Raw genomic sequence first — 25,419 nt, 5'->3', positions numbered from 1 at the left:
ACGTAATACAAAGGGAAACCCAGACGCGAGCTGCCCAGTGACGCGAGCCTACCAGATGAGCTAAATACCTTTTATGCTCGCTTCGAGGCAAGCAACACTGAAGCATGCATGAGAGCACCAGCTGTTCTGGATGACTGTGTGATAACGCTCTTGGTAGCCGATGTGAACAAAAGCTTTTAACAGGTCAACATTCACAAAGCCTTTGGGCCAGACAGATTACCAGGACGTGTACTCAAAGCATGCGTGGATCCAACTGTCACTGACATTTTCAACCTCTCCCTGACCGAATCTGTAATACCTACATGTTTCAAGCAGACCACCATAGTCCTTGTGCCCAAGGAAGTGAAGGTAACCTGCCTAAATGATTACCGCCCCATGGCACTCACGTCAGTAGCCATGAAGTGCTTTGAAAGCATGGTCATGGCTCACATCAACACCATCCTCCCGGACACCCTAGATTCACTCCAATTCGCATACCGCCCTAACAGATCCACAGATGACGCAATCTCAATCGCACTCCACACTGCACTTTCTCACCTGGACAAAAGGAGCACCTATGTGAGAATGATGTTCATTGACTACAGCTCAGCGTTCAACACCATGGTGCCACTAAGCTCATCACTAAGCTAAGGACTCTGGGACTAAACACCTCCCTCTGCAACTGGATCTGGACTTCCTGACGGCCGCCCCTAGGTGGTAAGAGTAGGCAACAACATGCCTGCCATGCTGATCCTTAACACTGGGGCCCCTCAGGGGTGTGTACTTAGTCCCCTCCTGTATTCCCTGTTCACCCATGATTGCGTGGCCAAACACGACTCCAACACCATCATTAAGTTTGCTGATGACACAACAGTGGTAGGCCTGATCACCGACAACAATGAGACGACCTATAGGGAGGAGGTCAGAGAACTGGCAGTGTGGTGCCAGGACAACAACCTCTCCCTCAATGTGAGCAAGATAAAGGAGCTGATCATGGACTACAGGAAAGACGGGCTGAACAGGCCCCCATTAACATTGACGGGGCTGTAGTGGAGCGGATCGAGAGTTTCAAGTTCCTTGGTGTCCACATCACCAACAAACTATCATTGTCCAAACATACCAAGACAGTTGTGAAGAGAGCACGACAAAACCTTTTCCGCCTCAGGAGACTGAAAAGATTTGGTATGGGTCCCCAGATCCTCAAAAGGTTCTACAGCTGCACCATCGAGAGCATCCTGACCGGTTGCATCACCGCCTGGTATGGCAACTGCTCGGCATCTGACTGTAAGGTGCTACAGAGGGTAGTGCGAACGGCCCAGTACATCACTGGGGCCAAGCTTCCTGCCATCCAGGACAAATTCAATAGGCGGTGTCAGAGGAAAGCCCATAAAATTGTAAGAGATTCCAGTCACCGAAGTTATAGACTGTTTGGCGCACGGCAAGCGGTAGCGCCAAGTCTAGGCCCAAAAGGCTCCTCAACAGCTTCTACCCCCAAGCCATAAGACTGCTGAACAATTAATACAATTGCCACTGGACAATTTACATTGACCCCCCCTCCCTTTTGTATACTGCTGCTCCTAGCTGTTTATTATCTATGCATAGTCACTTCACCCCCACCTACACGTACAAATTACCTCAACTAGCCTGTACCCCTGCACACTGACTCGGTACCGGTGCCCCCTGAATATAGCTTCGTTATTGTTATTCTTATTGTGTTACTTTTAATTATCGCTTTTTTATTTTAGTCTACTTGGTAAATATTTTCTTAACTTTTCTTGAACTGCACTGTTGGTTAAGGGCTTTTAATAAGTAAGCATTTCACGGTAAAGTCTACACTCGTTGTATTCGGCGCATGGTGACAAATAAAGTTTGATGTGATTTGATTTGATTAATCTCTCATACTGACTATGATGTACTGCATCAGTACATTTCTGTTTCTTTCTACCATGAATCTGGACAGGACTTTGGGAGTAGTTGGAATTTAAATATGGATGCAACTACTGTACGTTTTAGAGCCAGAATACCTTTTTCCCTTCCCGTGAGAGAGCAACTACTGATGGGAAAGTGAAATGTACTATACAATGTTATCTGAAGAGGATCCATTTCACGCTGCTCCACTCCAACTTGGTAAAAATCAAAGGACGAGGACAATAGACATTTGCACTCTCTTGAGGATGCATGAGGCACAATTTCGGTTCACTCTCTTTTCCCTCTGTGTCCCTTCTCCTCTCTCACTCTCTTTCGGTGCTCTTGATCATAGAATAATGTAGCCTTTTCTATCCTCCCTTCTCTGCGAGAGTCATAGAAACGAAATAATAGAAATGTCAGACGAGATGTTCCGTCATCGCTGATATTCTCTCTCGGTCCGTGAAAGGCCACGCCTGATCAAACAGTTAGATGCCCTGTGGCCCGGAACATTCCCCCGTTGGAACATTCCCCCGTTACTTCGCTCTCTCCCCTCCCTGCCTCTCCCTCTCCGTACCAGGTTCTCACAGCATTGGATTACAGTGCCCCCTGCTGTTTCACTGAATAACCGCAACTCAGATACATTTGTAAGGAAAATAGGGAGGTATTTGCTGTGAATGGTGCATGCACACAACTGACTCCACGCTTTCTAAAGAATGAAAGCTTAAATCTTAAGATAGTTGGACCAATAAATAGGAAACATCACAACAACACAGGATTGTGCAAGAGATAAAGTCATGATAGTACATGTGGGTCAATTACATGTCTTTGTACTGCGACTCACCCAACTAGCCTACTGTATGTGACTACAGTATGTCTAGCTACACCCATGTGACCTTTCAGGCGTCGTGTTTTCTCCAGTGCTATATTAGTCATTATCAGTGTATTTTCTCTGACATTTCAAGTGGCTAGGTTTCGATGCTGCCATTAGTCATTCAGACAGAGGAGGGCGCTGTAAGACCTGTTTGGTCTCATTCACATTCCTACCATAGATGCTCCAGCATTGCGCAGCTGTATATGGTTTCCTGCTCAAACCATCACACTTTATATTAAGTTGCTCTTATAACTATGTAGTAGTTATGTAATTAATTATAATGCAGCTATTTTATGACAGGTAAAACATATATAAATAGCATTCTCATTTTTATGAATAACCCCAATATTTGTATGAATAGTCTCCTCCACTCTTCAAGGCCACAAAACAGGAAAACATGCTAGACATGTTTGTAGTTATTCTTGGCCATGAAAAACTCCTGGCCCAGGTCACATTGTCAGGAAAAACGTCTGTCCCAACTTGCAATACTTTTTAATTAAACAAGACCTTTTGGCATAGGCTTTCTAAGCACTCTCCTGTATTGCATTCCAGTATGTTTATGACTTATACTATTAATATGGGTGGGTCTCTGTTGTACTGTTGCACTGTGAGATGAGAGCTCCCTATGGGCAGATTAGCTGTGTATTAGATAGATGGGTGTGGTAGGTTGGATAAGCCTGTTGTTGTTTTAACAGCTTTTACCCCCAAGCCATAAGACTGCAAAACAGCTCATCAAATGGCTAACCGGACTATTTGCGTTTTTCTTTAGCTGTTTATTATCTATGCATTGTCGCTTTACCCCTAGCTACATGTACATATTACCTCGACTAACCTGTACCCCCGCACATTGACTCGGTACCGCGATTTTTGGTCGGCGGATGGTCGGGGGTCCGGAACATAATTACAATAATTTGTACACTGCATATTGACCACAACTAAGCCCAAAAATGACAATTTTCATACCTTGATTACATTGAAACACATGATTCATTATGGCCCGTGTAACGAGCACATCCTGCTGTAAACATGGCCTCCAGCTGTAGGTGTGATGTCATTAACTGGCTGTTATGTCACCGATCCAGTCTGGAATGCGTTCATAAATTCACTCTGGCTATCTACTCCGATTTCAGAGTGTGCAGTGTGCAGAATAACTGAGGAATTTATGAACACTCAACACCCCTTGAATATGGAAGGTGTAAGTAAACCTCAACGAAAAAGCGTAATTAAATTGTTGTCAGCAGCACAGTCTCCAACGCTCTGGATAACATGAAAACAGCTTAACCAGCTCTGCTAGAGCGAGTAAAATGGTCAGAGTGAGGTGTTCTGTCTGGAAGTAGCTAGCAAGTTAGCCAGTTAGCTTGGGTGCTTGACTTCTGTTGTGAGGTCAGAACGCTCGGATCAACCCAACTCCTCGGCCAGAGCGTCCAGTGTGCGCTCTGAACGCGTGGCAAGCGAAACACAACGCTCTGAATTTACAAACACACAGAGCGCACTCTGATCGCACTCCAGGTGGAAATACGAACACACCCTTGGTTGCTTCGTCAGGGAATGCTGGAGATGGACACTAGTACAGTAGGACCTGACGTATACATGGTATAGTGTGGCAGGGACTGGAGAAGTCTGCGACTTTGGTCCTATGTAATGACATTTCAATTTAACATGAAGTTAATCATATATCTACCCATATTAAATGGTAGTGATCCTTTTCAGTGGTGTAATGGTAAATTGAACTGGTGAGATAGTTGAAATAACACCAGGGACAAATGTATTACTACTGACAGTTTGACCTTTATTGTTAAGTTACAGTAAGAGTAATCTTTATCAGCATCATCATCATCATCACATTAGTCAGTACAAGAACTGCAGAACCTTAAAATGTCTAAAAACATCACAACAAAATTCTTCATTGTTTAATTTTCATAGCCTATAACTCTGTGCTGTACTGTGTTGTCTATAGCCCTTAAAAGGTCATTTACATTTGATGGATGTCTCCTTTGTTTTTACAAGAAAGGGCACACTGTGGTCTAATTGTCTATTGTCATGCTTCCTATTGCTAGATAAGCAGATATCGAAAAGCCCAAAAACACTGCGTTTAATACTGCGAGGACAGGAGCCAGAAGCTGACGGAAATATCTCAACAAATATCAGCCTGAGACATCTGAGATTATACGGCATTAAACCTGACCTAAGGTCATTAAACCTGACCATGTATATTATACAGAACTACATACATTTCTGCCTTTCTGCTTGCTATTCTGAGAGACAGTGCGGTTTCAACAGCATCTTTTTTTTAGTCATTTTATACATTTATTTTCCATATTTTGAAAATCCCTAGGAACAGGTGTTAGTTGATTCACATTTTTCTACTTATTACACAAACTGCAACCTGCATGACAGTACAGTACAAGTACATGCCCCAAGCGACATATGCATACCTGTATGAAACCTAAACAAATCCTATCACAAGGACTAAATTCCACCAACAACCCCACTATCACACCAGTAAGAATGCATGCCCAATCCAGCGCTTCCATCTAGTATACTACTGTTAGTGTGGATATTGGATCAGAGCCAATCATGTATCTCCTTCCAGAGCATGGATGTACCAGCCAACAGCAAATGGCTATGTTCCAGGTCACAGGTGAAGCCAGCTGGTTGGTCTGTCAGCGCTGCCTTCATCAACAGAGTAAAATCGTGCCTTTGTGAGCTCCCTCCAAGTCCAATAGCTATAAATTGTAACACCAGATAATGTGACTTAACCACAGAAATGTGGACCATTATACTGGTAGTTACAGGTGTGGCTCTACAAAACGTTGGCATTTTTTAGCTAACCTGGTATTGGCGACAATGTGTATGCCGTCATCTTATTTTTACAAATCTTCTCTCATTAAATCGAGACAGGCTTCTGTCATCCTGGCATGCGGCCCTTTGGGGTGGACCCCCCTGTCTCAATCAATGAGAGAAGATTTTAAAAAGACAAGATGGTGGTGTACACATTGTTGGATTACTTCATGGACCAAACATTTATTTATTTTAACAGAGCATTTTATCGATTCACATGGACCCCCTGACACTGGACACAGCCATTTTATGAAATGCCTGTTTCCACAATTCGAGGACGAAGATAGTATCGCAAATACCAGGTTAATTGAAAAATCTCCAGCAACATTTTGTACAGCCACTTCTGTAACTACCAATACAGTGGTCCAAATCTGGTGTTACAATCTGTAGCTACCAGTCCAGGGGATTCAATGTAACAACTTCCAGCGATCCAGCCAATTCAACAAGGCCGTTCTCCCTCTCCCCTCCTTTCTCTCGTTTCACTCTCTTTCTCAGTATGAAAATAAAAAAAGGGAATATTTTGCAGATGTTGGAACATTCCAGCAGTCATGTCGCTGCTACGACTGGGTTTGGACACAGAGGTAGGGGGTAGACGAGCAAAGTGTTATTTTATAAGTCCTATGTTTTGGGTTAGAGTTGTTTGACATTGTGCAATATTCATATTTTCCACTCTTAAATCCACAAACTATTATCCTGTTTTCTGTGTATGCGCTATGATGGTTACAGAGCTAGAAATGACGTTTTCAGGCACACTTTATGTCACATAATCCTTATGAATCCTTATACCTGTTACGCGGAGTGGAACCCATTAGCAGACTCAGACGAAGAGACTGGGATGAAATAACCAAGGTATTTATTGAAACACAGGGGGGAGATGGAGTGCAGGTCATGGGAAGCTCGGGCGGGTTGCTGTAAACCAGGTGCGGATGTGGAGGCTGGAGCGAGAGGGGTTGAGACAGGGTAAGCAGGTCCGGAGGGGATTCCAATGGGGTAGTAGAGTGGGGAATCCAGGACAGAGTAGCAGGATGACGAGACGTCGGACTGGAGACAGGGACCAGGGTCGGAGCAGGCGGAACTGTAGCGGAGAGGAAAACAGTGTCAGGCAAGGAAAACAGGCACAACAGGATCTGAATAGTAACAAACGGCTAGAAACGTAGACTGACTGAGCAGAGATTACGATCTGGCAGCGTGGAAGTGGCAGGGCTGAGTATTTGTAGAGGTCTTGATTATGGAACAGGTTGCAGCTGTTGGGGATCTGCTCTGACTCCAGCACACTTGTCTCCGCCCACACAATCACACACACACACACACACAGAGAGAGAGAGGAAGAGGGAGAGAGTACTGGGGGAGTGGCGGCAGGTCAAGGAGACACAGGATGAGCAGTAGAGGGCGTTGCAGGAGCAGATGTGACAATACCAGAGTACCAACTGGGTCAATAACATTTTGAATCTGTTGATAAAAACAACATTGCAGCAGGTAGCCTAGCCGTTAAGAGCGTTGGGCCAGTACCGAGCCGACTAGGTGGGGAAAAAACTGTTGATGTGCCCTTGTGCAAGGCACTTAACCCTAGTCACTCTGGATAAGAGTACCTGCTAAATGACTCAAATGTAAATGTTAGCAAAGACAAACATAAAAGATATGGGAACGGTTATTGTTTTTTCTTAAAGGCACAGAGGAATATCATGGACATTAAATATCACTTATCAGAAGATAAAATCTCTCCCTATGTATTTTGTTAGTGTATTTGTATTTTATTTGTTGTGGCCCATTGGGCGCGTGTATAGTTTGGTATGCTGTGCAGTTGTTTTGAGTTAAATAGGAAAAAATGAAATAAATGGTCTATACAAAAAATTTAAATAAAATCACTTATGCATTTTATTTGATGTAATTGTAACAAGCTAAGTTAGTGCATGCAATTATGCAGTACTGTCAAACTTTTTGTATTTCCATGGTAAACAGTATTGACAATTGGCAGACCCATTTAACTACCTGCATTTACAAATGTGCTACATTGTAATTACATGCATTATTACCTTATGATGAACAAGTAATGGTTTGGTAATGTAATTTAATTTAAGGTATTGCTGAATTGTGCAATTTGAGTCAACAGTCAGGTCCCCTTCAGAACCCCCTTTCTCTATCCTTCCTTCTTCCTCCTCTATTCCTCCTTTTCCTGGCCCCTCTCAGGTATGGTCAGGTAATATCCCTTACCAAAGAGACAATACTCCACTATCTCTCCCGCATTTCTCTCTGTAGCTACACTGTTTCCCAGTGGTGTAAAGTACTTAAGTATGAATACAATAAAGTACTACTTAAATAGTTTTTGGGAAGTATCTGTACTTCACTATTTATATTTTGTATAACTTTTACTCCAAAACATTCCTAAAGAAAATATATTTTGTACTTTTTTACTCCCTTACATTTTCCCTGGCACCCAAAAGTTTTTTTCTTTAAATCAGGCCAGACCGCAATATGGTGCAATTCACACACATATATCAATATAACACGTTGTCATCCCTACTGCCTCTGATCTGGCGGACTCACTAAACACAAATACTGTGTTTGTCATTTATGTCTGAGTGTTGGAGTGTGCCCCGGTCTGTCCGTAAATGAACAAAAACAAGAAAATTGTGCTATCTGGTTTGCTTAATATAAGGAATTTGAGTTTTCCATTTACTTTCACTTTTACTCAAGTATGATAAGACTACTTTTTCCACCACTGTAGTTAAGTACATTTCAAACCAGATTCTTTTAGACTTTTACTCAGGTAGTATTTTACTATGTGACTTTTTTACTTGAATCATTTTCTATTACCGTATCTTTTACTCAACTATTATACAACCATTTCCATACAGTTTGTTATACTTAGCCAGTAGCTACTAAAACATCTGTCAAACGACCAAACAAGTGTCCCTTGGCTCTCTGATACAGTCATGTTTTTCTCTTACACTATTTGCGTAATGCAGTAGAGTCCAAGCCACACTTTGTCCCTGTGCCCTCGGTTGAGCACATCCAAATCCATCCACTCAAAATGAGTAATTTTCCAGTTGTTTCCCAGGTGTTCCCAATGCGAGCTCTAAAATAGATATCCCTCCACTCCACACACACACACACACACACACACACACACACACAAAACACCACAGCTAGTGCTAGATTAGTAGAAGAACTAGGTTAGCTCATTATTACTATAGCTCTGACACTGCTCCTGTGTTTAGTGGTGCCATTATTATTTTACCTCTGGGAAATGCCTGGCCTATTTCCGTTAAACTATGACTTCCAGGGCATGACAATATCACCCCGATTTCATTTGAAACATGGTTATTTTTGTTGTTGTGGTATAAATGACTTCCCATCAGGTTTGAACCTGGTTTGAGGTTATGAAGAGCGATGGTATCTAGTAGTCACACAGATGTCATAAAACACTTTTGAAAATATCTATACATATATAAAGTACACTCTATATACACAAAAGTATGTAGACACCCCTTCAAATGAGTGGATTTGGCTATTTCAGCCACACATGTTGCTGACAGGTGTATACAATTGAGCACACAGCCATGCAATCTCCATAGACAAACACTTGCAGTAGAATGGCTTTACTGAAGAGCTTAGTGACTTTCAACGTGACACTGTTATAGGATGCCGGCTTTCTAACAAGTCATTTTATCAAATTGCTGCCCTGCTAGAGCTGCCCCGGTCAACTGTAAGTGCTGTTATTGTGAAGTGGAAACATCTAGCAGCAACAACAGCTCAGCCACAAAGTGGTAGGCCACAAAAGCTCAGAGAATGGGCCCGGCGAGTGCTGAAGCGCGTAGCGCATAAAAACCGTCTGCCCTCGGTTGCAACACTCATTACCGAGTTCCAAACTGCATCTAGAAGCAATGTCAGCACAATAACTTTTCATTGGGAGCTTCAAAAAATGGGTTTCCATGGCCAAGCAGCCGCACACAAGCCTAAGCTCACCATGCGCAATGCCAAGCATCAACTGGAGTGGAGTAAAGCTCTGGAGCAGTGGAAATGCTGCAACAGACAAAATCTGGGTTTGGCAGATGTCAAGAGAATGCTACCTGCCCCAATGCATAGTGCCAACTGTAAAGTTTGGTGTAAGAGGAATAATGGTCTGGGGTTGTTTGTCATGGTATGGGCTAGGCCCCTTAGTTCCAGTGAAGTGAAATCTCTACAGCATATAATGACATTCTAGACGATTCTGTGCTTCCAACTTTGTGGCAACAGTTTGGGGAAGGCCCTTTCCTGTTTCAGCATAACAATGCCCCAGTGCACAAAGCGAGGTCCATACAGAAATAGTTTGTCGTGGAAAAACTTGACTGGTCTGCACAGAACTCTGATCTCAACTCCATCGAATACCTTTGGAAAAATTCGACCGCCGACAGTGCCCGACCTCACTAATGCTCTTGTGGCTGAATGGAAGCAAGTCCCCACAGCAATGTTCCAACATCTAGTGGAAAGCCTTCCCAGAATAGCAGCAAAGGGGAGACCAACGCCATGATTTTGGAATGAGATGTTCGACAAGCAGGTGTCCACATACTTTTGGTCATGTAGTGTATTTAAAAACCATGTACTTGGTATTTACATGGTTGACATTTACCTGTTAAGCGTGGAGCTAAAGATCCCCCGTGGAGGATAGACGGGGGAAGGGGGGTGTCACTGGAAGGCAGCCCGGATGGTCCTGTCGCTGAGGGGCTGAGAGGGGCGGAAGTTGTCTCCCAACATCCCGTCGTTCCCCTCAGGTAGATCAGCACCTTTCAGATGGGACCTGAGCCTCCTGAACTCCTCTATCTGGGAGAGATGATGAAAATGATGGTGAAGGGAAAGAGTGGTGATGGATTAATTAAGATAAGTATTCCGTCTAGTTTCGATCAATGTTCTGTCTAGCTGCACTGCGGCTGCCCTCTGCTCCAGCCTTTACAAACCTAATGTGGATAAAAGCATAAGACATATGTCCATCTTGTGTGGACTAATAAAGTACAGTGCATTCAGAAAGTATTCAGACCCCTTCACTTTTTTCACTTTACAGCCTTATTCTAAAATTGATTAAATTGTTTTTATCCGTCATCAAACTACACACAATACCCATAATGACAAAGCATAAACAGATTTGATTTTGTTGTGAATTTATAAAAAATGTAATAAAAAGGAAATATGACATTTACATTCGTATTCAGACCCTTTACTTTGTTGAAGAACCTTTGGCAGCGATTACAGCCTCGAGTCTTGTTGGGTATGACGCTACAAGCTTGGCACACCTGTATTTGGGGAGTTTCTTCCATTCTTCTCTGCAGATCCTCTCAAGCTCTGTTAGGTTGGATGGAGAGCATCACTGCACAGATATTTTGAGGTCTGTCCAGAGATGTTAGATCGGTTGAAGTCCAGTCTCTGGCTGGGCCACTCAAGAGACTTGTCCCAAAGCCACTCCTGCGTTGTCTTGGCTGTGTGCTTAGGGTCATTGTCCTGTTGGAAGGTGAACCTTGGCCACAGTCTTGAGGTCCTGAGGACTCTGGAGCAGGTTTTCATCAAGGATCTCTCTGTACTTTGCTCCGTTCATATTTTCCTCGATCCTGACTAGTCTCCCAGTCCCTGCCGCTGAAAAACATCCCCACAGCATGATGCTGCCACCACCATGCTTCACCGTAGGGATTGTGCCAGGTTTCCTCCAGATGTGACACTTGGCATTCAGGCCAAAGAGTTCAATCTTGATTTCATCAAACCCGAGAATCTTGTTTCTCATGGTCTGAGTGTGTTTAGGGTGCCTTTTGGCAAACTCCAAGCGGGCTGTCATGTGCCTTTTTATGGCAGCAGTGGCTTCTGTCTGGCCACTCTGCCATAAAAGCCTGATTGGTGGATTGCTGCAGAGATAGTTGTCCTTATGGAAGGTTCTCCCATCTCCACAGATGAACTCTGGAGCTCTGTCAGAGTGACCATCGGGTTCTTGGTTACCTTCCTGACCAAGGCCCTTCTCCCCCAATTGCTCAGTTTGGCCGGGCGGTCAGCTCTAGGAAGCGTCTTGGTGGTTCCAAACTACTTCCATTTAAGAATGTTGGAGGCCACTGTGTTCTTGGGGACCTTCATTGCTGCAGAAATGTTTTGGTACCCTTCCCCAGATCTGTGCCTCGACACAATCATGTCTCGGAGATCTGTGGATGATTCCTTCAACCTTATGGCTTGGCTTTTGCTCTGACATGCACTGTCAACTGTGGGACCTTACATAGACAGGTGTGTGCCTTTCCAAATCATGTCCAATAAATTGAATTGACCACAGGTGGACTCCAATCAAGTTGTAGAAACATCTCAAGGATGATCAATGGAAACAGGACGCACCTGAGCTCAATTTCGAGTCTCTTAGCAAATGGTCTGAATACTTATGAAAATAATGTATTTCTGTTTTTGTATAAATTTGCTAAACATTTCTATAAACCTGTTTTCACTTTGTCATTATGGGGTATTGTGTGTAGATTGACGAGGGGAAAAAATAGTTTAATCGATTTTAGAGTAAGACTATATCGTAACAAATTGTGGAAAAAGTCAAGGGGTCTGAAAGCTTTCCTAATGCACTGTATATCTTATATCTGATCTTATTTAGTATTTTCAGTGTTCTGTACATGTTGGCATTCTACTGTATGCTTAGGCTAAGAGCTCATTTCTTCCTGTCCTGGTCTATTTTACAGACCTCTTTCCAGCTGAGTCTGGTCTTGTGTGTGTAGCAGTAAAATGACAGACATTCTCCGTTAAGATTTTCATTGGGTACTGGACTGGACACCTAGCCCTAAGCTAATAGTTATCTGGTTGGATGGTCAGTCAGACTTCGCAAATGCAGGAGGATAGTGTTTGCCCGAAACAAACAAGACAGATGGATTCAGTAATACAGGATTTTATGAGGCACAGCCAACTAAGCCTTGACAACAGCAGAGTTTCATACATTAACAGAGCCATTAACAACCATTATCAGATTAATCAATCAATACTGATGACTCATTTACTATCAATAAAATGCACTGAAAGGTGTTTTATTTGTTCTGGCTTCCTTCGATGGTACACATAAGGAACATGTAGTACTTTTCATAGTGCTTTTAGTCAATAGTCAACCATTATAAAACAATGCTACAGCTGGGAGATGGGAAAATCTATATAGAATATTCCATTGAACAATGATCTACCATCACAGCACAGGTTTAAAGGTGTTCCTAAACAGGCTGCATATTGGGTAACTGCCCTCCAGAGTTTATATAACACTGAATTATAGGATCTCTATGAGCTGTCCTGTGTTATTTACTGTATGTGAATAATTGGTCGCTCAATACGTATGAACAATTCATTAATCACTCTGTTTTTTAGCTTTTTGATATTTCAATTCATGCCTTTGCTCTCCACCATAACCTTTCTGTCCTCTCAAAGGGAGGTGTCTGGCCTTTACATGAAAGGCTTGCTCAGAATCAAAGCCTCTGTAGAAAGTGTGCTGACTTGGAGGACAAACTGTATTGTGCAACGCTGTTGAATCAGAGGTTGGGACCTTGCTTCATAAATATGGGCGTATAAGTGCCAAATCAATCACAACACTGTATCTTACCTTCTAGCAGAACACACACTTCAATGCAGGCAGCTAGAGCAACCTCAAGATCTATAGAAGTAGAGCTGGTTTGAATAACATTTGGTATAAAAGCAATATGGCCACTTGGAGGGCTAGCAAGTGCCATCTCCATTAACATGTGAAGGGATAAAACCTAGGAGTAGGACCTGGGGCAAGGGTCTAGAAGCCAACATTAATCCATTCTTTATTATTTGCCCCTGCTGGTCATCTATGAATGTTTGAAGGTCTTGAAAAATGATCTGGCCTTAATGGCCACATGTACTCTAAAAGCATCACCCAGTACAGCCAGAAAAGGTCTGGTTTCTCTCTAGGTTTCTCACTAGGTTCCTGGTCAAAAAAAACATAGACTAGCATATGCTGGTGACTAGTGCTGGTTTTGCTGGTGACCAGCTTATTCTGGTATGCTGTGATGCTGGCAACCAGCATACCATCATAAGTACCAGCATATGCTGGTCACCAACAAAACAAGCATCAAAGTGCTTAAAGGTGCACTATGACGAAATCGCTCCGCCATTTCCTGGTTGCTCTAATTCTAATAGTTTCCCTAATTTCTGTTCATGTGACAAAACTAGCAAGAATCATTCTACCATCTACTGTGAAATATATTTTTCATAACCAAAAATGTTGTATTTTCAGCTGTTTGAGGCTGGTATACAAAACCGAAAGTAAAAGACGCAAAAAACGAAACTTAAGGATGGCAGGCATACAAATAGCGCCCACATAGAACAGATCTACCGCTTCTTACTTCCTTTCAATGAGAATAACAGATCAAAAACACACATTTCAATGTGGATTTTAGGTTACCCAAAAAGTTACATATTGCAGGTTTAATTATTTAAGACAATACATTACATATATCATAAATGAAGGCCTAGTTTTTCCCTAATACAGTGGCCACGTCAGGACTGGAAGTCACATTATGAACTTTTAGGATGGGTATCTGTAAAGCACTTTGTGAAAACTGCTGATGTAAAATGGGCTTTATAAAATACATTTGATTGATTAATTGAGCTAGACCATTGTGTCAGATGGCCTACCTGTAACTGTGAGATGGTGAGTGGGTAACGGTACAGGATCCAGGTCACACTCTCACTACATGGAGGGGTGGTCAGGGAGCCCTCATACACCCAGTAGTCTCTCAGGAGAGGGTCTGGAGGGAGTAACAAGCACATGCCATGTCTTCATCTAATACTGTGTCACACCATACACACAAGCAGGAATCATACACAATTAGAATGACGGACTCACCAGGAAGTAGTGTGTTGGGATTGAAGCACGGTATGATCTTGGTCTTCCCCTGTAAAGATAGGTCAACACACTAAAATATTTGTTGACCTGCTTCATTTGTAATGCACTGTTTATTTAGCCACCATGTTTGTCATGACTGTATTATTGCAGATCGTCTGTACTACTGGAGCTCCTTCGTCACATTCTGCATCAACACTTCACCTGTCTAATCTGAAATGTTTCAGATGGTTTCAAGTCAATCTGGAGCATTGATTGCATCAGGTTTAATTCAACAACAACAAAAATCAACAAATGAATCAATTGCTGCACGCTCCAATCGTTGCACCTCTACTGATTTTCTGTTAAATGCCTAGTTTGATTGTCTATGTACTGTAGGTCTTCCTTGATCTCTCAGTTAAGCATTGGGTATCTACCCCCTTAGGTCATATTAGTAATTTCTCATAACCTCTGCCCTCTCATCACCATGACAACTCATAACCATAACATCATCACCACAACAATATGACTTGGTCAACAATGTGGATGCCAAGATCTTACCTTGTATTGTAGGTCCTGCAGCACTTCTGTTATGGCCTTCAACCCCAGATGCTCCTTCCCTATCTGAAGGAAACAATGTCAATAGCATCAAGTCAAAAAGAGGTCATGAAAGATGGTCCTAACAGATCAACGTAACGTTATGATGCTAACACATCTTAACATGGGGCTGTTGATGTGTTTGGAGCATCCTGAAAGGATGTGAAAATGGTGAAAAAGTACTCAATTGTCATACTTGAGTAAAAGTAAAGATACCTTAATAGAAAATGACTCAACTAAAAGTGAAAGTCACCCAGTAAAATACTACTTCCGTAAAAGTCTAAAAGTATCTGGCTTTAAATATACTTGTCAAAAGTCAAACTCAATGCTAAAATATATTTAAGTATCAAAAGTAAATGCAATAAATACTTTCAAATTCCTTATATTAAAGGGATACTTTGAGATTTGGGCAAGTAGGCCCGTAATCTAGTTCCCCAGAGTCAGATGAACTTGTGGCTATCATTTTTATATCTCTGTGTCCTGTATGAAGGAAGGTAGAGTTAGTTTCACGAGCCAATACTAACTAACATTAGCACAATGACTGGAAGTCTATGGGTATCTGCTAGCTTCCAGTCATTGCGCTAACGCTAGTTAGCAATTGGGCTAGCGCTAGTTAGCAATTTCCTTCAAATTGCTCGCAGACATATAAAAATGGTATTCACGAGTTAATCTGACTCTGGGGGAAGTAAAGGGCTTCATTGCCAAAATCCTGAAGTATCCCTTTAAACAAACCAGACTGCACAATTGTATTTATTATTTTATTTACGGATACACTCCAACACATAGACATCATTCACAACCGAAGCATTTGTGTTTTGTAAGTCCGCCTGATCAGAGGCAGTAGGGATGACAAAGTGTTCTCTTGATAAGTGTATGAATTAAACAATTTTCCTGTCCTGCTAAGCATTCAAAGTGTAACAAGGACTTTTGGGTGTCAGAGAAACGTATGGGAGTAAAAAGTACATATTTTCTTAACCTCTACGGGATCGGTGTATTATCTTTTACCAGATCTAATGTGTTATATTCTCCTACACTAATTTCACATTTCCACAAACTTCAAAGTGTTTCCTTTCAAATGGTATCAAGAATATGCATATCCTTGCCTCAGGACCTACAGACAGTTAGATTTGGGTATGTCATTTTAGGCGAAAATGGGGAAAAAAGGGTCAGATCCTTTTAAGGAATGAAGTGGAGTAAAAGTATAAGTGGTCAAAAATAATAGTAAAGTAAAGTACAGATACCCCCCCAAAATACTTAAGTTGTACTTCAAAAATATTTTGACTTAGTTACTTTACACCACTAAGTGTTGGTCCATTCATACATTCAGTCATTGCCTCAAGCCAGTTCATATCAGTCAAATGTTATCATGGTTATTTCAATGTGGTGGTTTTTCTCAGTACAATAAGAAAAGTATATTTAGTGTCAAAGCTTTAGTGTCAAAGCTGATATGAATGTGATACAAATTACAGTAATAATAAACCAAGTGCCTAACAAAACCATACAGAGCATGAGAAGAGGGGATTCTCATATGACTATAGACTGAGACCAAAGCAATCAATACCTGCACAAACAGAGCGATGATGAGAACTCCGTTGTTCTTACCCAGGGCTTCCTCCACACTGTTGAACAGGGTTGTGTTCCAGTGGATCAGATGGAGCTGGGGGGGAAGCACATGTATTGTATTGTACCATATTATAGTGAAGCTGATCACAAAAAAGATTGACCACATACAGTATGATATTCAGGTAAAGAAAGAAAGAGAAAGAAAATGAAAGAAAGAAAGTAAATGAAAGAATGATGGGCAGAGGGATGATGCAGAAGACAGGGCCGAGACAGAGCAGGTGTAAGGGACATACGGGCACTCTACAGTTTGAAATAGAGCACAAAACACCTTTGATAGAGAAGGAAGCTTATAAAGCCAAACCACCAGTCGCATAGCTTCTTCAGGCCCTTTCAAACGCGTCAATGGCCTGAGTGATGTGTAAATATATGAAACAAAGTAATGAGCTTTAAAAGTCCTGACCCGAAGTAACCTGTTTTTATGTGAACATAACAAGTCCCTCTTTCTCAAGGCCATCAGACTGTTAAATAGCCATCACTAGCACAGAGAGGCTGCTGCCTACACACAGACTGGAATCATTGGCCACTTTAATAAATGGAACACGAGTCACCTTAATAATGTCACTTTAATAATGTTTCCATATCTTGCGTTACTCATCTCATATGTACAGTTGAAGTCGGAAGTTTACATACACCTTAGCCAAATACATTTAAAATCAGTTTTTCACAATTCCTGACATTTAATCCACGTAAAAATTCCCTGTCTTAGGTCAGTTAGGATCACCACTTGATTTTAAGAACGTGAAATATCAGAATAATAGTAGAGAGAATTATTATTATTTATTTCAGATTTTATTTCTCACATCACATTCCCATTGGGTCAGAAGTTTACATACACTCAATTAGTATTTGTTAGCATTTCCTTTAAATTGTTTAACTTGGGTCAAATGTTTCAGGTAGCCTTCCACAAGCTTCCCACAATAAGTTGGGTGAATTTTGGCCCATTGCTCCTGACAGAGCTGGTGTAACAGAGTTAGGTTTGTAGGCCTCCTTGCTCACATACGCTTTTTCAGTTCTGCCCACAAATTTTCTATGGGATTGAGGTCAGGGCTTTGTGATGGCCACTCCAATACCTTGACTTTGTTGTCCTTAAGCCATTTTGCCACAACTTTGAAAGTATGTTTGGGGTCATTGTCCATTTGGAAGACCTATTTGCGACCAAGCTTTTACTTCCTGACTGATGTCTTGAGATGTTGCTTCAATATATCCACATCATTTTCATTCCTCGTGATGCCATGTATTTTTGAAGCGCACCAGTCCCACCTGCAGCAAAGCACCCCCACAACATGATGCTGCCACCCTCATGCTTCACGGTTGGGATGGTGTTCAATGGCTTGCAAGCCTCCTCCTTTTCCCTCCAAACATAACGATGGTCATTATGGCCAAACAGTTCTATTTTTGTTTCATCAGACCAGTGGACATTTCTCCAAAAAGTACAATCTTTGTCCCCATGTGCACTTGCAAACCGTCGTCTGGCTTTTTTATGGCGTTTTTGGAGCAGTGGCTTCTTCCTTGCTGAGCGGTCTTTCAGGTTATGTCGATATAGGACTTGTTTTACTGTGGATATAGATACTTTTGTACCTGTTTCCTCCAGCATCTTCACAATGTCCTTTGCTGTTGTTCTGGGATTGATTTGCACTTTTCGCACCAAAGTACATTCATCTCAAGGAGACAGAACACGTCTCCTTCCTGAGTGGTATGACGGCTGTGTGGTCCCATGGTGTATATACTTGCGTACTATTGTTTGTACAGATGAACGTGGTACATTCAGGCATTTGGAAATTGTTCCCAAGGATGAATCAGACTTTTTCTGAGGTCTTGGCTGATTTCTTTTGATTTTCCCATTATGTCAAGCAAAGAGGCACTGAGTTTGAAGGTAGGCCTTGAAATACATCCACAGGTACAACTGCCAATTGACTCAAATGATGTCAATTAGCCTATCAGAAGCTTCTAATGCCATGACATCATTTTCTGGAATTTTCCAAACTGTTTAAAAGGCACAGTCAACTCAGTGTATGTAAACTTCTGACCCATTGGAATTGCAATACAGTGAATTATTGTCCTGGCCAGTATAAGGGTTAATTGTTATTGTAGTTTGGTCAGGACGTGGCAGAGGGTATTTGTTTTATGTGGTTCGGGGTGGTGTTTTGGTAAAAGGGTGTTTGATTTAGTATTTCCGGGTTTTGGTTTATGGTCTATGTTTATGTATTTCTATGTGTAGTCTAGTAAGTGTGTTTCTATGTAGAGTTAATTGGGGTGGACTTCCAATTGAAGGCAGCTGTGTGGTGTTGCCTTTGATTGGAAGTCCTATATTTGTTGGGTGTGTTTGTCTGTGTGTTTGTGGGAGATTGTTCTGTGTTTAGCCTTGTGCCTTGCCAGACTGTCTGTATATCGTTCGTTCACTTGTTTTGTTATTTTGGTGTTCATTTTGGGAAGTTAATAAACCTCAAGATGAACTTACACATACCTGCTGCGTTTTGGTCCTCCATTACCGACGACAACCGTGACAATTATAAGTGAAATAATCTGTCTGTAAACAATTGTTGGAAAAATTACTTACGTCATGCACAAAGTAGATGTCCTAACCGACTTGCCAAAACTATAGTTTGGTAACAAGACATTTGTGGAGTGGTTGAAAAACGAGTTTTAATGACTCCAACCTAAGTGCATGTAAACTTCCGACTTCAACTGTATATACTGCATTCCATACTTTTCTACTGTATCTTATTCTATGTCGCTCTGACATTGCTCGTCCATATATTTCTGTATTCTTAATTCCATTCCTTAGATTTGTGTGTATATGTTGTGAAATTGTTAGATATTACTTGTTAGATATTACTGCACTGTCAGAACTAGAAACACAAGCATTTCGCTACACCCGCAATAATATCTGCTAAACACGTGTATATGACCAATACAATTTGATTTGTAACTGTGGCCTCCAACTTAGATAAACATGGTCAGGGCCTTGACGCGGACAGTGTGTGTGTGTTTGGCCGAGACCCATACCTCCATGGGGAAGGCCTTAAAGTTGACGGTGTGTTCTGAGCCCCTCTGGTTCTCTTTGCCCCAGTGGAAGCGCACCTCATGCAGCTCGTACTCATGATCAATTTGCAACGGTCCACCAGTTACCACTGCAGACAGGAAACCCAGAGCATCATGGGAGAGCAGACACAGGAAATCCAGACCACATCAGATGATCTTGCGTTTTGAACGTAGGCTTGAATTCTGATTCAACTCTGAAGTGTATGTGTATCTCCCTTGCAGCACACAGTCATTGACTCAACTTTCAGGGGTCACGGCTAATGTAAGATCATTGACAAAGTGCATTCAAGATCATTACTATAGTGGAGGGTTGACAAATTCTACCCATGAATTGTTTTTATGTGTACCATGGTAATGTTAAATTAACGTTTTGGATGTGTGTTCTGCACCTGATTTGGACCTCAGCATGATGCGTACGGTGTGTCCATCGTTGATGACCTCACAGTCCCGACACACAACGTAATTGGGTGTTAGCCCCACGTCCAGAAGCAAGGGGTCATAATGCGCCTCCCGGGAGTTCAGGTTGATGGGTGACTGGTACTCCCCATTGGCATCAGGGAACAGCAAACCCCACTCGACACCTGAAAATACACACAACTTAGACTTACACTCAACGTCACTGACGCTTGCGTAAAGTCACAACCTCTGGGCTCTGGCATGCACTGAGATCTCCATGCACTGAGATCTCCATGCACTGAGATCTCCATGCAGAGGCCTCCATGCAGTGCGTGGTGAAGTCACAAAGTGGTGACGGAGTACGTCTAGTGGAGTGTAAATCCAGCCTTCGAATACACAAGCAGCATAAACAAAGTGTATAAGTGAGGACGCACTAATGTGTGCACATGCACACACACACAGAGACACACGCATGCACACGCACACCACACACATTGGAGTTAAAGAGTTCACCAATCCCTCAGTGTCACTGCGCTGAGCAGTTGGGGAGTCGGTACCAAGAATAACTGTCACCAGAGGGATACAAGGACGCTCTAGTTCGTGTTTCTTCCCACCTCTCACACTCTCATACCTCTCATATCTCCCTTTTCCCCCCTCTATTTTTTACACACTGTTATTCCCACATCTCTCCATTCTGTGTGTAAATGGTTTGTGAAAAAAAATCCTCGTTATCATATTCTCACATCTTTTCACACTCTGTAAGAGCACTCTTTTAGCTAGCTGTCTTAGGTCTCTGGTCTTTCCATACCATGCCCTGAATTATTTCATCGTTATTTCATATCACTGTACTGTACGTGCAGAGAGAGTGCAAAACGCAATTAATGTAATCAGATTTGAGATCAAATCTGTCAGGGACACACCCTTCTTGCAAACTATTACAGACTACAAAGGGAAGCACAGCTGCAAGCTGCCCAGTGACACGAGCCTACCAGACGAGCTAAATCACGTCTATGCCCTCTTCGAGGCAAGCAACACTAAGGCATGCATGAGAGCATCAGCTGTTCCGGACGACTGTGTGTTCACGCTCTCCGTAACCGACGTGAGTAAGACCTTTAAACAGGTCAACATATAAGAGGCTGCGGGGCCAGACAGATTACCAGGACGTGTGCTCCGGGCATGTGCTGACCAACTGGAAAGTGTCTTCACTGACATTTTCAACATGTCCCTGATTGAGTCTGTAATACCAACATGTTTCAAGCAGACCACCATAGTCCATGTGCCCAAGAACACAAAGGCAACCTGCCTAAATGACTGCAGACTCGTAGCACTCACGTCCGTGGCCATGAAGTGCTTTGAAAGGTTGGTAATGGATCACATCAACACCATTATCCCAGAAACCCTAGACCCACTCCAATTTGCATACCGCCCAAACAGATCCACAGATGATGCAATCTCTATTGCACTCCACACTGCCCTTTCCCACCTGGACAAAAGGAACACTTATGTGAGAATGCTATTCATTGACTACAGCTCAGCGTTCAACACCATAGTACCCTCAAAGCTCATCACTAAGCTAAGGATCCTGGGACTAAACACCTCCCTCTGCAACTGGATCCTGGACTTCCTGACGGGCCACCCCCAGGTGGTGAGGGTAGGTAGCAACACATCTGCCACGCTGATCCTCAACACTGGAGCTTCCCAGGGGTGCGTGCTCAGTCCCCTCCTGTACTCCCTGTTCACCCACGACTGCATGGCCAGGCACGACTCCAACACCATCATTAAGTTTGCAGACGACACAACAGTGGTAGGCCTGATCACCAACAACGACGAGACAGCCTATAGGGAGGAGGTCAGAGACCTGGCTGGGTGGTGCCAGAATAACAGCCCAACCCTCAACGTAACCAAGAATAAGGAGATGATTGTGGACTACAGGAAAAGGAGGACCGAGCACACCCCCATTCTCATCGACAGGGCTGTAGTGGAGCAGGTTGAGAGCTTCAAGTTCCTTGGTGTCCACATCAACAAACTAGCATGGTCCAAACACGCCAAGACAGTCATGAAGAGGGCACGACAAAGCCTATTCCCCCTCAGGAAACTAAAAAGATTTGGCATGGGTCCTGAGATCCTCAAAAGGTTCTACAGCTGCAACATCGAGAGCATCCTGACTGGTTGCATCACTGCCTGGTACGGCAATTGCTCGTCCTCTGACCGCAAGGCACTACAAAGGATAGTGCTTACGGCCCAGTACATCACTGGTGCTAAGCTGCCTGCCATCCAGGACCTCTACACCAGGCAGTGTCAGAAGAAGGCCCTAAAAACTGTCAAAGACTCCATCCACCCCAGTCATAGACTGTTCTCTCTACTACCACATGGCAAGCGGTACCGGAGTGCCAAGTCTAGGACAAAAAGGCTTCTCAACAGTTTTTACCCCCAAGCCATTTTATAGCCTCGCTACTGTATATAGACTGTCTTTTTTTACTGTTGTTTGTATTTCTTTACCTAACTATTTTTCACCCAATAATTCCTTTTTTGCACTATTGGTTAGAGCCTGTAAGTAAGCGTTTCACTTTAAGGTCTACACCTGTTGTATTCGGCGTGACAAATAAACTTTGATTTGATTTGATTCTACAGTGTCTCTCCCTCTAGTCCCATGATGGGGGACATAAACGGGATCAAAGCTCTCCCTTCATACATCACTGACCCAATCTAAATAGAGACCCACTCTGAAGTGTCTGACTTCCTACACACGTACTTAGCCTTGTAATTAAGATGATGAAACCATGGCTTTGAATCGCAGAGGGAGCACATAGCACAAAAACATGCTTTCTGAAGCAAAGCCAGGAGTTAGTAAATGAAGCGGCTAATGTGTTACCGCTACAGACAAGTCCCCTCTCCTCCTTCAGCGTATGGATGACTTTATCCCCTACCAACAAGATAAAGAAATGTTTTCTCAAGTCAACACCAATAACAATATGACTATTACAGTCACTAAAAGGTCAGCTCTTGACTTAGATGTTACAATCTCTCATGTTCTTTTCCCAGTTACTGGAAACCTTGACTATTACCCTTAGAGCCCAGAGGCAAATTTGAGACACACAAAGCGCACAATGGAGCCCTGGACAGGAGCTGGTAAAGCTCAAAACCATGAAAGCCTGGTAGCTAGACCAATACTCTCTTAGAATACCAAATCATTGGTGTGACTCCAGAATCTCAAGTTCAGTTCGAGACAGCTAATTTGCATGATCAAGTTACCCCAATAAGGAGTGCATTGATCAAATGACCCTACCTTCTTTAAGTTCTTTACCTACTGTATGAGAGAGAGAGAAATAGAGAGAAGAGAAAAAGAGAGAGACATTTCTCTTTATATCTGTGAAGAGAGTACTGTATTCCCATATCAATGCATGTGTTTGGTGCCAAAAATGGGGAAGAACATGTTATTTTTCTGAGCTCTGTTTTATGTGAGAAAAAGAGTGAAAGGAAACAAAGTGTATACTAAAACCTCCAAATCTCTTACCTTCTTGATATCCCCAGTCCAATTCATCCTTCCCAGGGTAGTAGTCTGACTCCTCAATCACACTGTCTGCCATGGCTGTGGCAGTATGGAACAAGTCTTCTCACTTAACACACTTGCTTTGATTTGAAGTCAAAGTCACACTCTGGCTTTTGTTCTTATCTGTCTTCTTTTTGTTTTCTTCCTTCCTTCCTTCCTTCCTTTCTTTGTGTGGTAGGGAGGGTTTTCTGTCAGATGCCAGTGACTTTGAGAGCCTGTGTTCAGTGAGGTGCAGCAGTACGGGCTGGTACAGCGGTTAAGCTCCAAATACTGATGAAGAGGGTGCTCAGTCCATCAAATAGGAGAGAGTGAGTGTACCAAAAGAACTCTCTCTCTGCGTGTGTGTGTGTGTGTGTGTGTGTGTGAATCCAGGCTGCAGTGTAGACTCTTCCACTGTAGGTCAGTGCAAGCAGCTAAGAGTTTCACAACTCTCTCTAAGCACCAGCAGCCCACAGGGTCCCCACCCCCACACATACAGAGTAAGTTTGGATTGGATGAGTCAAGTGCCTGTGCAAATCTCATTTGGAGCACCTTTTAAACAGTACAGCATTTCACAATGGTGTACATTTGGGGGGTTTGTGGTGAGGGGTGAAGGGTGAAGGAAACAGGGAGTGGTAGTGATAACACTACTCCCCAGGAGAGGCAGGAGAGGCGGAGAGCTTTTCAGGGGGGGTTACTGTTAGGAACAGATATTATGATCCTGATGTTTTTGAGGTGAAGAAAGTGCCAGTCAGCATTTCATTATTAGACTGTGATCTAGTTTTCCAGATTTGTCTTACCTCTGAGAAATTACGGGTTCATTTTTTGCATAATTGAAAAAAAGAGAACAGATTAACAATATCATTGGAAAATATAAGGTTTATGTAATATTGGTGTCAAATATTTAATGTGAACCTTCCTTTGGAATTTGAAAGTTCTTTACTGGCTAGGTATTTGGGTTTTTTCTATCAGCAAATAGTAAACCAATAATGTATTTCTCAATAGATACAAAGTACATTGTCATTCTCAATAGAGCTTACAGAGTAGAACTGACCAGTACTGTTCTGGCATGATATAATATATCCCGCTGTGTCTTATTCCTGTCCCAAAGTGTACAATTTGTCCAAAGGGTTTAAGACTGATTAATTGCTTTATATTCTGTAAAAGGAAACCACCTTGACCCTCATTTCTCATTTCCTAAATTGAATACATTGCATAACCCACTCTGTCAGAATATTCATAATGAGGTCATTTTGATCCCAGAGGACCAGATATGATGCTAAAACAATTGGGTTTTAAATAGCATGACTTTTAGCATAATAACCCTGTTCAGCAGCAAATAAATCATGAACATAGTTGACACTGGTCTACTTTTCTTTCTTTTCTAATTTGGACTTTTTCATAAAGTTTTATATTATTGCATATTTTTCTCATATTCTTTGTTGATTTATTAGAACCATTTTTCCACTCAGGCTTAAGTCTACATTTTCTTTAGTCATTATTGGTAATTCATATATACTCACTATGTCTATTAGTATTATAGTATAGTATTATTATAGCTAAGTATTCTGTTAGATTTCCATTATTGCTGCAGGTATTTCTTATTTTTCTCCAGCCGGCAGAATATGCCAGGTCCGACTCTCAACTCCTGTCCAAGGCTCCTATTTCAATTTGGATCACAAATCAATAACGACACTGCCCTCTAGTGGGCACTAAAGGATCTTGCAGAACACTTATCTTGCTGAGTATGATTGACTATAAATGATGAGTGCCACCAGTGGTTAGATTTTTGACCTAACACTA

General features: G+C 42.4%; 1 protein-coding gene across 3 annotated transcripts; it reads right to left on the bottom strand.

The window, feature by feature from the left end:
• Positions 1-4,526: 4,526 nt before the first annotated feature.
• LOC106568872 (carbonic anhydrase-related protein) lies at positions 4,527-24,064 on the bottom strand. Of its 3 annotated transcripts, XM_045693999.1 has the most exons (11): positions 23,602-24,064; positions 23,374-23,394; positions 20,081-20,272; positions 19,656-19,780; positions 16,588-16,683; positions 14,991-15,053; positions 14,454-14,502; positions 14,243-14,355; positions 10,209-10,399; positions 6,763-6,878; positions 4,527-6,674 (listed from the first exon to the last, which is right to left on the bottom strand). In XM_045693999.1, the coding sequence occupies exons 1-9, from the start codon at positions 23,672-23,674 to the stop codon at positions 10,265-10,267; spliced, it is 867 nt and encodes a 288-aa protein (XP_045549955.1). In that variant the 5' UTR covers positions 23,675-24,064; the 3' UTR covers positions 4,527-6,674; positions 6,763-6,878; positions 10,209-10,264. The 3 variants fall into 3 exon arrangements, with proteins under 3 accessions (XP_045549955.1, XP_045549956.1, XP_045549957.1); XM_045694000.1 differs by lacking the exon at positions 6,763-6,878; XM_045694001.1 differs by lacking the exon at positions 23,374-23,394 and having other exon boundaries at positions 23,602-24,060.
• Between the last annotated feature and the right edge of the window lie 1,355 nt (positions 24,065-25,419).

The sequence above is a fragment of the Salmo salar genome, chromosome ssa14 (assembly GCF_905237065.1).
Source record: "Salmo salar chromosome ssa14, Ssal_v3.1, whole genome shotgun sequence".
Taxonomy (NCBI): Eukaryota; Metazoa; Chordata; class Actinopteri; order Salmoniformes; family Salmonidae; genus Salmo; species Salmo salar.
This window is presented reverse-complemented; position numbering and strand designations above follow the sequence as displayed.

Coding starts and splice junctions, on each gene's coding strand:
- LOC106568872 (XM_045693999.1), bottom strand. CDS start 23,674: ATGGCAGACAGTGTGATTGAGGAGTCAGACTACTACCCTGGGAAGGAT. Junction 16,684..19,655: donor TTAAGGCCTTCCCCATGGAG/GTATGGGTCTCG, acceptor CTTCCCCCCCAG/CTCCATCTGATCCACTGGAA. Junction 14,503..14,990: donor TGCAGGACCTACAATACAAG/GTAAGATCTTGG, acceptor CTATCTTTACAG/GGGAAGACCAAGATCATACC.